The sequence below is a fragment of the Equus przewalskii genome, chromosome 12, assembly GCF_037783145.1.
Source record: "Equus przewalskii isolate Varuska chromosome 12, EquPr2, whole genome shotgun sequence".
Classification (NCBI taxonomy): Eukaryota; Metazoa; Chordata; class Mammalia; order Perissodactyla; family Equidae; genus Equus; species Equus przewalskii.
In genome coordinates, this window is record NC_091842.1 from 20,229,881 (window position 1) to 20,241,698 (window position 11,818).

Here is an 11,818-nt window from a genome sequence, read left to right on the forward strand (position 1 = left end):
CGCTGCTCCCTTCCCAGCCCCAAAGAACTGGGTGAAGAGGGCCTTGGTGGCGGTCACACAGATCATCTTTATTAGCAGTCTGTAAAGCACCTCCCAGGGTCCCCCTGACCCCAGACTGGAGGAAGCCTTGAGAGATGCGTAGCACCAGGGACATGCCAGGGCCCGAGAGCAAGATGTGCAGCCTGACGGGGAAGGGCTCAGCGCCCCTCACCTGCCCCCGGGGTTACTCAGTGCTGGGAAGGCTGAGGGGGGAGAAGCCACCTCCCTCCCCCCACCCCAACAAACTAGTTTGAATTTGGGTGAATAAATAAATAAGACTCCTCAGGCTGGCCTCCCTTGGAGAGGAGCTGTGTGGGCAACAACCCCCACACGAGGCCCATGGGATTCGTTGGGGTCCCCTCCCTCCAAGATGACAGGGAGCTGAGAGAGTTTGCAGCAGGGGTGCTGGGATGGCCTTGGTATCAGGGCCTCCCCCATGTTCTTTGACTCCTGGTCCCCTTGGGTCCCCATCGGTCTCCTCACAGCCCTCAAGCCCTCAGCGGATGGGAAGTGGTGCCCCTTTCTCTGTCCTTCCCTTCTCCAGGGCCCCAGGGTTGGTATAGAAGAAGCGGGTATGCAGGAAGGGGTTCGCTACCCTCAGCTCAGGCACAGTGGGGAGAAGAGGTCCTTTCTCCCTGCCTTCCATTTCACTCAGGCCCTGAGGGGAGATGTCCCCACCCCTTTGGAGTCCATCTGTCACTCCTGGGGCTGTCAGAGCAAGAGGCCCCTGGTTCCCCCCACCCACCCAGCAGCCCAGGGCCTTGTCCCCACAGGGGGAGGGGAGTGGGGAGAGTCCCCTGGCTCCACCCTCAGTCCTTGGTCTGGCAAGGAGAGGGCGGCGGGGTGCCCCGGGGCCGGAAGAGGCGGCAGGCCCCGCGGCAGATGAGGAAGAACCAGTAGAGCTGAGGGGCGAGCAGCAGCGCGGCGCCCAGGTTGACGTGGGCCGGGATGGCGAGAGGCACTGCGAACAGGGGCAGGCCGGCGTGCCGCCCGTAGGCCCAGTACAGATAGGGGAAGAGCAGCACCCGGCAGCAGAGGAAGCTGAGCAGCATCAGGGCGCCGTTCACCTTGTGCAGCAGCGTGTGCTGCTGCTTGTACTGCGGGAGGGGGCGGGGCAGAGAGCAGGGGGCGGGGTCAGGGCGCAGGGGCGTGCCCCCGGCTCAGCCCCCGGGCCCCGCCTCCCCGCCCCGCCCACCTCCCTGCCTTTCCCGTCGCGACAGGGGCCAGTTTAAAGGCCCCAGAAGCTGCCTCCCCGCATTCTGCCGCCTCTGTTCTACCCCGCCCAAAGCCCCTCCCAGACCTGACAGTTTGCCTGTCCTTTAAAGAATCCCTGAAAGTCCCTAAAAGTGCCTGCCCTACCCGTGTCCTCCTGTCAGGCTCATATAGCCTCAGGTACCCTCTCACCTGGATGAGGATTTTGCCAAGGCAGACAAAGGGGGTGCTGACCTCTGCCATCAGCAAGCAGCCGAGAAAGAAATCTCCCTTGCCCTGACGCCACACCTGAGAAGAGAGAAAGGAAACAGCCTGGCCTCACCCTGGATTCCTGGGTAGTGCCTGCCCTCCCTCTCTCCTCTCTGTCACTTTCGGAGATGCTTAACTCTGAAAGTCTCAACAGTGTGCGGTAACAAAGCCAGGAGCCTTACCTCACTGTGTCCCTCCCACAACCCTACAGGTAAGACTCTATACCTTATATTATAAATGAGGAAACTGAGCCTCAGAGACATACGACAGCAGCTCCAAAGCACCACAGCTGGGTATGGTCCAGCAGGCCAGGCTGACCGCAGACCCTCTTGCTGTCGGGCTGGTCTGGTGCTCAGTAAATCCTCGATGGACCCTGCATTCTGGGCCCGCCCGGCTGCTGCAAACTGGACTCAGGGCTTCAGCGTCTTCTGCAGTGCTGGCAGGAGCAGAACATGGGGGCCCTGGCTCTCAGCATTCCCAACTCACCACCGACAGCGGAAAGCACACGAGCACCATGACGGCATGGTGGAGCACCATGAGGAACTCCTTGTGCAGGTAGCCGCGTGCCACAGCCCAGGTGCTGCCCGAGGCTTTGGCCCCCGCTTCATCTCCGTGCCCCTTGACCTGGTGCTTGTGCCAGTGACAGAGGAACATGGCGTAGATGTCATAGATGAAGTAGGGCACTGCAAACTGCGTGTAAGCAGAGGAAAGCCAGTGTCTGTTGGGCAGAGAAAAAGAGAAAGAGAGGGATCAAGGAGGATGGGAGATGGACAGAGCAGCTCCAGGTGCTGGGGTCAGTGTAGATGCATCACATGAGTCAGATCTCAAGTGATAGTCACAACAACCGGAGACGGAAGTGGACTCCCAAGTTACATGACGGAACCCACAGGTTGAGAGCGAGAAACTTGCCCAAGGTCACATGGTCACACAGCTGGTAAGCAGTAGTGCTGGGATTCACACCCAGCCTGTCTAACCTCAGAACCACCCATTTTTCCTATTCACGCATTCGTATTCTCTCTCTGTCTGCAAGTTGGTGGGAGAAAAAAGCAGACAGACCAAAGACAGCCACAGACCCAAGGGCAGAGGTGGAGTGAGAAAACAAGCTCAGGTGAGATATGAGAGACAGCCGAGGTTAGGATAAATAGCAGAAGAGGTGAGAGATGGAGAGAGATCATATTTGCTAACATTAAGTGACTGCTTATTGCATCCAGGCACTATTCTAATATTCTAAATCTTTTTTTGCATAAACTTATTTACGCCCCACAAAAGCCCTATAAAAAGTAGGTATGGTTGTCATCCCCATTTTACAGATAAGGAAACCGAGAGGCTAGGTAACCTGACCAAGGAATAAACATGAGAAGTCTGGCCCCATAGCTCTTGCTCTCAGCCCTGCTGTCCCCTAGAAGATTCAAGACAGGTGTCACAGACAGGCCCCGTTGGGCGAGTTGCTGGTGCTGTCAGTGGTGCTTGTTCTGCCTGAATGTGGCCCAATCTCTTGTTTTTTCAGGCCCAGCCAAGCATTAGGGAGAAAATGCTGAGTGAAAGGAGCCAAGAGCAGATAAAGTTCTATGTACTTTGAGAGTAAACAAAAATGAAAAGTGCATGAATATGCAACATTGCATTTTTCTTCTTGAGTCAGCACATTGAGCACCTTCTCTTAAATCCTGTAGTCCGGTGACAGGTCTGAGATGGGGGTGGGAGGTCAAAGAGGCAGGCCCAGGGGAACTCACCCAGGTAGGTGGAGGGACAAAAGCAAAGTCATCCAGAAGTGAAACACAAAAAGAACTGAGACCAAATATGATGAGCTGCTGAAGGGAGAAGTGGAGTGAGCCCTGGCGGGAGGCCAGCTAAGGCCTGGGGGTGAGATGGAAGCAGAATGTGAGCCTGGGGGTGGCTGGCCTGGAAGGAAGCAGGCAGCCCACTCTAACAGGCATGATTTCAGGAAAAGAGAAGCTGAGACCCATGCTGGAGTGTGTGACCAGGAGTGAGAGAGAGTGGGAAGGGAGGTGCAGCCCAGGTTAGAGGGCAGGAAAATGGAAAGGGGTCCAACTGGCCTGAGAGAAGTTAGAGCAGGGAGAGGCCCAGAGAGAGCTGGCTGCAGCAGACACACTGGGACCACTGGCTGTGAGGGGACCAGGACCACCAGGCCCTGGGCTGCAGTGTGAAAGGCTAACCCCCTTCTCAGCAATGAGGTGCTCAGAAGGAGGAACAGCTGTTGCCCCTGGATTAACCCTGATCCTTCCCACCCACCTGAGGATTAAAGGGAGGAGGGACAAAAACAGACTTGGGGGGAAAGAAATGTAAGAGCCGGAAGGTGACCTCGGTAAGAAGGCAAGAGGAGGAAGTGTGCAGGGATCCAGGCTCATCTTGGACCCAAGGGTGGGAAGTGGGGAGAGGGCAGGAAGAAGCCAAGTCATCAGGAAGGGTCTGAAGAAAGAGTTAAGTATCCACTGTGTATGAGCCAGAACTGCCCTGGGCATTTGACACACACAACTCAATTCCTCCTCACAGCAGCTATTCCAGGCAGGGATGGACCTCACTCCACAGATGAAGGAACTCATCTGCAGGGGAAGAGGGGGCGCCTCCAGGTAAGGGTCATCCAGACAGTGTCCCTGGGGCTCAGTGGCTGCCAGAGAAGGGAGCAGGGCCAGAAGTTAAGCATGGGATGTCGTCAGCACCCTCAAAGGCAACACTGCAGCAGCCCATGGGTCACCTAGAGCTGGCCCGTCAGCACCACGGACAGGGCCCCTCTCCTTCCTCCTCCTGCCCCACCACTGAGGCCTGGGCTTTCCCGGCAAGCACCAGGCATTGCAGCAGCTGCCAGTGCCAAATTTTGGCCTCTTCACACACACACACCCCACTGCCTAACCATTAGTGGCCTTGTTTGTCATTTTCATCTCTCTCCTCTCATCTCCCTCTTCTGCACAGAGCTGGGGCTGGACACCTGGATTTTGGGAGGAGGTGAGGGGTGAGCCCGTCCTGAGGAGGGAGGCACCTCAGTTGCATGCTGGTTGGAAACAGGGCCTGCGGGGTGTAAAGACGGGAAAAGGTAAGGGAGAAGACAACGTTCAGAACCTACTATGATACAAGAGGCCAGGAAGTCTAGGAGCTGCTTTGAGAATCCTTTTTGACCCCCATTCCTCCTTCTGGTTCTGACCTTTAAGGACAGGATGAGGATAAATTTATCCCCAGGTGTTGAATTGCAGCTATTGCAGTTAACTTGCTCAGGCCCAAGTGACCACTGAAGGAGTCCCCTGGAAGGCCTGGGATACTCAGGGTCACACACACACACACACACACAGAGGTGCTGGAACGTGGACAGATGTGGTCTCACAGCACTTACTGGTCATCAATGATGTGCTTACAGGAGGTGGAGACGATGTAGCCAGCTGTGGAGGCCATGACGGCTTGGACAGAGGACACTAGCCTAGGGAGGAAGAAAGAGCAGTGGTAGAGGAGGAGATACGCCCTTGTTGTCTCCTCTTTACTTTCCAGTTCCTGTGCTTCAGACTCAGTCACTTCTCAGGCTGGTCCCTACCCATCTTTCCCTGAGGCTGCCTTGCCCAGGGCTCACCCTGCTCTTCAGGCCCCTGGGCTTGCCTAACTGCTGTACTCAGTTCACCCTGTTCCCCACTGCCATCTCCCTTCCCTCAGTTGTGGACACTGAGTCACCTTCCTCTCAGGAGGACACCAGGGAGGTCATCTTGAGGTGAGACAGTGCTGAGAATGTGTGGCTGATAACAAGGCCCCTTCCTGGGCAGGGGCAGGGGGACAACACAGGATGGCAAGGGGAAGCCCTGAGCCTGTTCTCGCACCACTCAGCCACCCAGTCATCATGCTGGCCACCAACCAGCCCCTCAGTGACCCCACATTACCCCTGACCACTTTCCCCGCTCTCCCCTTGACTGCCGCCATGCTCCCCTCCCCAACTCTGGCCCTTATTCCAGCGTTGTACAGAATTCTATCATTCACTCCTCTGTCCCTTGTCCCCCTAAACACATGCCCTGAACAATACATGGCTCTCTGCTCCATGGCTGGTTCCCTAATATCTTATAGGAATATTTTAGTCACATGCGGGCCCTGTTTTGGAGGGTGGGAGGGTGAATGAGGAAAGGAAAGAAAAGCAGCCTGAATACTAGTAGACCATATGGCAGGGTTTGGATGAGGTCTCCTGGGATGGCAAGTAAGGCAGTGAGGAGAGAAGGAAGCTTGGAGGTAAAGCCCACTGGCCACTCCAGGAGCCCTCAGTCCCCACTGGGCCAAGGGTCCAGAGAAGGGCTGAGGTCCCTTCCATCCTCATAAAGCCTGGGAAGGGGACAGGGGCAGAGGGGGAGGGATGCAGTTTACCTGGCTGAGACAATGACCGCGTCGGCCTCCTCCCAGCGCAGCTGGGGCAGCCGCTGGAGTGTATTCTTGGAGAGGAGGAAGAGTCCGGGGAACACCACCCCCCCAGCCACCATTGGGGCCAGCATGGTGGCTCAGGCCTTGGGCAGGGAGATGAGCAGCCGTGGAGGGACAGGGAGGCCAAGCTGAAGGGACTAGAGGTAGAGAAGGGACGCCAAGCCAGAGAAGGAGAGAGAAAAAGAGAAAGGGGCACAAAGGGGACAGGGCAGATGGAGGTTGGGGGCTAGGGGAGTCAGACCGGAGGAAGGGAGAAAGGGAGTTAGATGAGACTGGGGAAAGGGGCAGACGAGGGAAAGGGAGGATCCAAGAAAGGGAGCAGGAGAACAGTGAGCCAGAGGGATGGAAAGAGGAGAGGAGGGAGGACTTGGTGAGAGGACAGAGAGGGAGAGGGTACCGGAGGAGGAGGATGTGGATGGGGGAGGGGAGGGAGAGCTGGAGCAGGTGGGGAGGGGGGGCTTACGTGGAGAGACTGGGAGGGCCTGAGAAGGCGAGAAGGCGGAGTGGGGGGTGGGACTGTGGTGCCAGCCCTTGAAAGGGAGGGAGAGAGGGAGGGAGGGAAGGGAGACAGAGGAGTGGCCCGGCAAGTGGTCAGTGGTCAGCACTGCTCTCCCGCCTCTCGAGGCCGCCACAGTCCCTGCTGCCCAGTGCGGAAGCTGCACAGGGCATTATAGAGAGTTCATGCCCAGCCCCCTGCCCCCTCGGTGGGGAGGAGGAGGGGGAGGGGAAGGCACCAGCTTGGGGAGGGCGAGGGACGGGTGGGGAAGTGATGGCACTGACCAGACACCAAGAAACCGGACCTGCAGCAGCATCTCCCCATGCAGCTCTGAGCCACAGCAGCGGCTGCGACAGAGATGGGGGGAGCAGAGAAAGAGGGAGGGGGAGGCCCTTAAAGAGACAGCAGCCGCAGCACAGGGGGCTGCTGGGGACAAGGACCAGGGGAGGGTTGGCTCTCCTCTTGGGGAGGGAGGTGGCCCAGGGTTCCCTGGCCAGCTGGGAGGGGGCTGTGAGCCCCCAGATGGACCTGACCCTGTTCGCCACCAGCACTTTGCAAATGCCTGCCATTTCCTCCTCTGCCAACCCTCCCAACGTGTTCCTCAGTGGCCTGCTGGGGTCCCAGCTTAGGGGTGCCCACTCCAGCAGAGAGAGAGAGAGGATTCCCTGGAGGGGATCGGAATAGGAGGGAGCGGAAGAAAGTGGTGCATCTTGCTGTCTCCAAAGGATGAGTTTAAGGAATGGATGAGAATAAAAACACCTCAAAACCTATCTTCAGACTCAGAGACCCCCCTGCAGGTCCTTCACGGCAATGGGAGGAAGGGAAGCTCTAGGTATACATGAGGTGTCTCTAGATCCTGACTCCTGAAAGACCGTCCCGTGATTCTGGCTAACTGTGGTACCAGCACTGAGGTAACAGTTCTTGTCCTCTTTTTACATGTCAAGAAATGGTCCTGAGGCCTTCAGTGACCCTCCCCAAGGTCACATAGTTAAGAAGAGGCAGAAACCGTCTCATAGTAGGTGTCATAGTGGCTGCAGGATTTGAAGAGGATAGGGAAACTGCCTCTCTGAAAACCCACCTTGAGCCCAAGGATGCCCCTGCCCCTGCCTTCAGGCTGCCTGGCCTCTCCTGGCCTTCCCTAAGCACCGGTCACTGTGTTTTTCTCCAAGTTTATTATGCTCCTGACTCCCCTTTCTACTCGACTTCACAGAACAGTTGTTTGGAGTGGGAAAGGACCCCATGAATTGGCTGGTTCAAGCCCCTCACTCAACTGCAAGGAAACCAGGCCCAGTGTTTGGCCAGGGTCACGCTGTAGGTCAAAAGCCCAGCCAGAACCAGACCAGCCTCCAAGCTGCTCCTAACCCTTTCAAGTTGCCTCCCTGGAATTAGGCCTTCCCATCCCTGTCCTGTGGACTTCTGAATGATGTGGGGCCTGCTATCCAAACCATACTTTGGTCTTCATGCCTGCCCTAAGACACGCCTCAATTAGCAACCCTATAATTTGTCTCTGCAAGCCCATTCCACTTCCCCAAGTGAGTCAAAGGGCTGGGATTTGCAATTTTGTGCTGCCCTCTAGTGGCAGGCTTCAGAAACAGAGCCTGAGACGTCTCTGGCTTTAGGCAGAAGGAATTAGGGGTGATTTTAGAGACAATAGTGGACCTAGCTTCCTGACCTCAGGGCTGCACTTAGGGGGAAAGGGGACCCAACTTCCTGAGTGTTTACTTTGTGCTGGGCCTGGGACAGTTTATGTTCATTCTTACTTGATCTTCCCAGGTGGTAGTATCTTTGTTTTATGGACAAGAAAATGAGTCTTAGAGATTTAAAAAAACAAAAGACAAAAAAAATTGTCCAAGATAAGACAGCTTTATGGGAATTGGCAAAGCTGGATTTCAAACCCGTGTTTGCATGTCTCCAAAGCCGAAGATGAACAAAGCTACAGGAAGATGCTGAGTTGGGGGCAGGATGGTTGATGGTAGGCCGCCATGACTGCTCATCGGAGGACCACAAACCTGGCTTCACTTTGGATGATGTGGATTTAAGCAGGCAGAGGTAGCTTTTCATCTTTCAGGAACTCACCTAGACACCCAAGTAAATTCTGCCTTCTGCTCGCTCCCTCTCCTACCTAAGGTTTGATGATAGCTCACAGGTATATTACATTTTGTCAAATAAGTCACAAATTGGCAGCAGAGGGACCCAATCCAGCCCACAAACATGTTTTGTTTGGCCAGTATGGTGTTGCCAGTACAGTATTTTCTTAAATTCTAAGTTATTTGTCAGTTTGAAAATTAGGAGATTTCACATAAAAGCTCAACATTTTGAAGGAAAGAATTAGAAGATCAGACAACGTTGGGCCCACATTCTAATTCCATACTGTTTGGCGAGAACTGAGCCGCTGCTCCCTGCCTCCAGTGTGATGTTTCTACATGAGTCCCACATTTCATGCAGTCCCCACAGAGCCTACGTCTCTTGGGTTACTTGCAGGAGTTTGCAACCCCTACTTTATAGACATCATACAATATCTCCATGAAGAATGGCAAGTGGACGTTCTCATTAAACCCATTTACAAATGAGGGCTCTGAAGTTCCGAGAGGTTAAATGACATGCAAAAGATCCCATAGCCAGGGTCTTTTGACTCCTAATCCCGCCCCCCCCCCCCCACGCCACCCCCCACACACATACACTCTGCTTCTGCTCTCCCCACTAACTCTTCCTGAAAGTAGATCAGCTTCACCAGCCCCAGCCCCAGGAAGGGGCCCCTCCCTCTGTTTTCTTACTTGGATGCCACCAAAACAGCCTCGGGTCTCTGCATCCGCAGGGTGGAGTGGTTCTGCAGGCCCCAGCAGAGGACAGTGAAGCTCAGTGGGAAGAAGACGCAGCCCAGTACGAAGAGCAGGGTCATGCCTCTCTGGGGTAGAGAAGGTGAGAAGAGATGGCCATGTGAACACCTCCGCACAGCGTCCCTCACACTCAAGAGACCCCCTTCATTCCAATAACTCAATGTCCCATGGGATCCATCCATCTGTAAACATCAAAAGCCACCAGGCGCAGCTCCTCCCTAATCTCTTTGGGATCCTTATTGCACTTTAAATATCCCTCATCCGAGGCAACTGGACAACCTAATGCCAACCATTTCATTCCTTTTCCCTGTAATCCCTGAAGCTGTTCTATACCTCCCAGTCCATCTCACGTCTTAAAATTCCTTCTCCTTCTCTTTCAAACCTAATGATGAGCCTGCTCTTTCTTTTACTTTTTTTTTTTTTTTTGAGGAAGATTAGCCCTGAGCTAACTACTGCCAGTCCTCCCCTTTTTGCTGAGGAAGCCTGGCCCTGAGCTAACATGGTACTCATCTTCGTCTACTTTATATGTGGGACGCCTACCACAGTGTGGCTTGCCAAGCGGTGCCATGGCCGCACCCGGGATCCGAGAAGTGGAACGTGCGAACTTAACCACTGCGCCACCAGGCCACCCCGAGCCTGCTCTTTCTTAACTCCACCCCATTCTATCCTCTGTCCCCCTACCCTAAGCCCTTTGTGTCACCTCTGCCTTCTCCTACATCCTCACCTCTGAGGGGCAAGGTGGAGGCTAGAGAGGAAGGCTGGTGATTCTCATCAGCACCCAGAACTTGGAAAAAGGAAGAGGAGAGTTCAAATTGTAAAGATATTGAAATTTAAAAATAATATTTCTTTAAAAAGAAAAACCAAAGTATTAGCCATTAAAAAAGAAGAAAAGAAACAGGATAACCCCTGAAAACACATATATTTACATATGTTATTTTTGTCTGGAAAAGCCTCCCCTCCCGTCCACTCCAGAGAGGGGAGGGGTGGGGAAGGCCTAGGAGGAATGTAAGGAGTCAGGGCCTGCCATCCCGCACCCCTTAAGTGGCTTTGAGGGCACCTTCTCAGGATATAAGCAAGGTGTCAAACTGCAAGGTCACGAGGCCGAGGCAGCTCGCTGAGGCAGTTGGAGAGGGCAGAACATCACCCTCCCATTGGCGGACTGGTGGAGGGTTTGGAATATGCCATCCTCCCATTGGCCCACCTCTTGACACATGTGCCCTATCACGTGCTTCCTGGCGGAGAAGCCTGTTCTGTTGCGGGGGGGGGGGGGGGGGGGGGGGGGGTGTAAAGCCTTCTAATGTAGAACTGACCAATTAGAATTCGTCGATGGCTTGATGGACAGCTGTGTTTCAGGGGCGGAGCTGAGAGAGGGGAAAGGAAGGGGGAGGGGGGGGGGGGAAATAAGAACAGCCTAAGTAGTTGTTGCTTTAAAAGGCAGTATAGGATAATAGTTAAGACGGCAGTGTCTACAGTGGGACCATCTGGGCGTCAAATTCAGACTCCACGGATAATAAAAGAAACATACTGTATGGCTCCGTTTGGATGAAGTTCAAAACATGCAAAATATCTTTGGTGAAAAATCAGAACAGCGTTTGACTTTGTGGGGAGGGATTGGCAGAGAGGAGACTCAGGGAGTCTTCTGAGGTGTTGGGAATGCCCTTATATTGATCATGGGTGTAAATGTATGTGAACTTTCTAAGGCAGACTCTTAAAATTTGTGGACTTTATTTAAATTAAGCTGGAATTTTAAAACTGCCACACGAATGTGGGCTTTGCCATTCCCTGAACGATGGTGGGCCAATCTCTGTGGGCCTCAATTCTTCATCCGTGAAGTTAGGATAATAGTAATGCCAACTCATTAAATGATACTTATGTAGCATTTACTGTGGACCAGACACTGATCTAAATGCTTAAAAATATAAAATCAGGGGCTGGCCCACTGGCGCAGTGGTTAAGTGCGCACATTCTGCTTCAGCGGCCCGGGGTTCACCGGTTCAGATCCCAGGTGCAGACATGGCACCACTTGGCAAGCCATGCTGTGGCAGGCGTCCCACATATAAAGTAGAGGAAGATGGGCATGGATGTTAGCTCAGGGCCATCCTGAAAGAGGAGGATTGGCAGCAGTTAGCTGAGAGCTAATCTTCCCCAAAAAACAGAAAAGCAAACAAACAAAAATAAAATCATTTCCTCAAAACTTTGTGGGTAGGGATTATTATTGTACCCATTTGACAGATGAAAAAACAGAGGCACAGAGAGGTTTGGTACCTTGCCCAAGGTTATACAGTCAGAAAGTAAATGAGGTAGGATTTTTTTTCAATCATATTTTCTGAATATATTGGTCTCTATAACGTTAAGAAGATGTAGAAAACTCATAAACTCATTTCCCTAAAGGAACTTGAAAGTTTAAAAATAAAAAAAGAAACAAAACATCATTGAGTACAATTTAGACATCTCAGTCACATTTTCAGAGCTTATCTGTGTTAATATTTCTTGCTTCTGTAGTTGCTCCATTTTTTCCCTTCTGGATAGGCCTCTGAAAATTAAAGGTTAAACCAAGAGCGAGATAAGATAGTTGAAGATGAGG

The 11,818-nt window shown here is 53.5% G+C and overlaps 1 protein-coding gene across 8 annotated transcripts; it reads right to left on the minus strand.

Annotated features, from left to right (window-relative positions):
- Positions 1–47: 47 nt before the first annotated feature.
- Positions 48–10,395, minus strand: TLCD3B (TLC domain containing 3B). 8 transcript variants are annotated; one of them, XM_008514242.2, is made up of 7 exons: positions 10,292–10,395; positions 9,959–10,018; positions 9,172–9,302; positions 4,844–4,927; positions 1,987–2,218; positions 1,444–1,539; positions 48–1,136 (listed from the first exon to the last, which is right to left on the minus strand). In XM_008514242.2, the coding sequence occupies exons 3-7, from the start codon at positions 9,294–9,296 to the stop codon at positions 849–851; spliced, it is 825 nt and encodes a 274-aa protein (XP_008512464.1). In that variant the 5' UTR covers positions 9,297–9,302; positions 9,959–10,018; positions 10,292–10,395; the 3' UTR covers positions 48–848. The 8 variants fall into 8 exon arrangements, with proteins under 8 accessions (XP_008512464.1, XP_008512462.1, XP_008512463.1 ...); XM_008514240.2 differs by having other exon boundaries at positions 10,269–10,359; XM_008514241.2 differs by having other exon boundaries at positions 10,161–10,347.
- Positions 10,396–11,818: the final 1,423 nt, after the last annotated feature.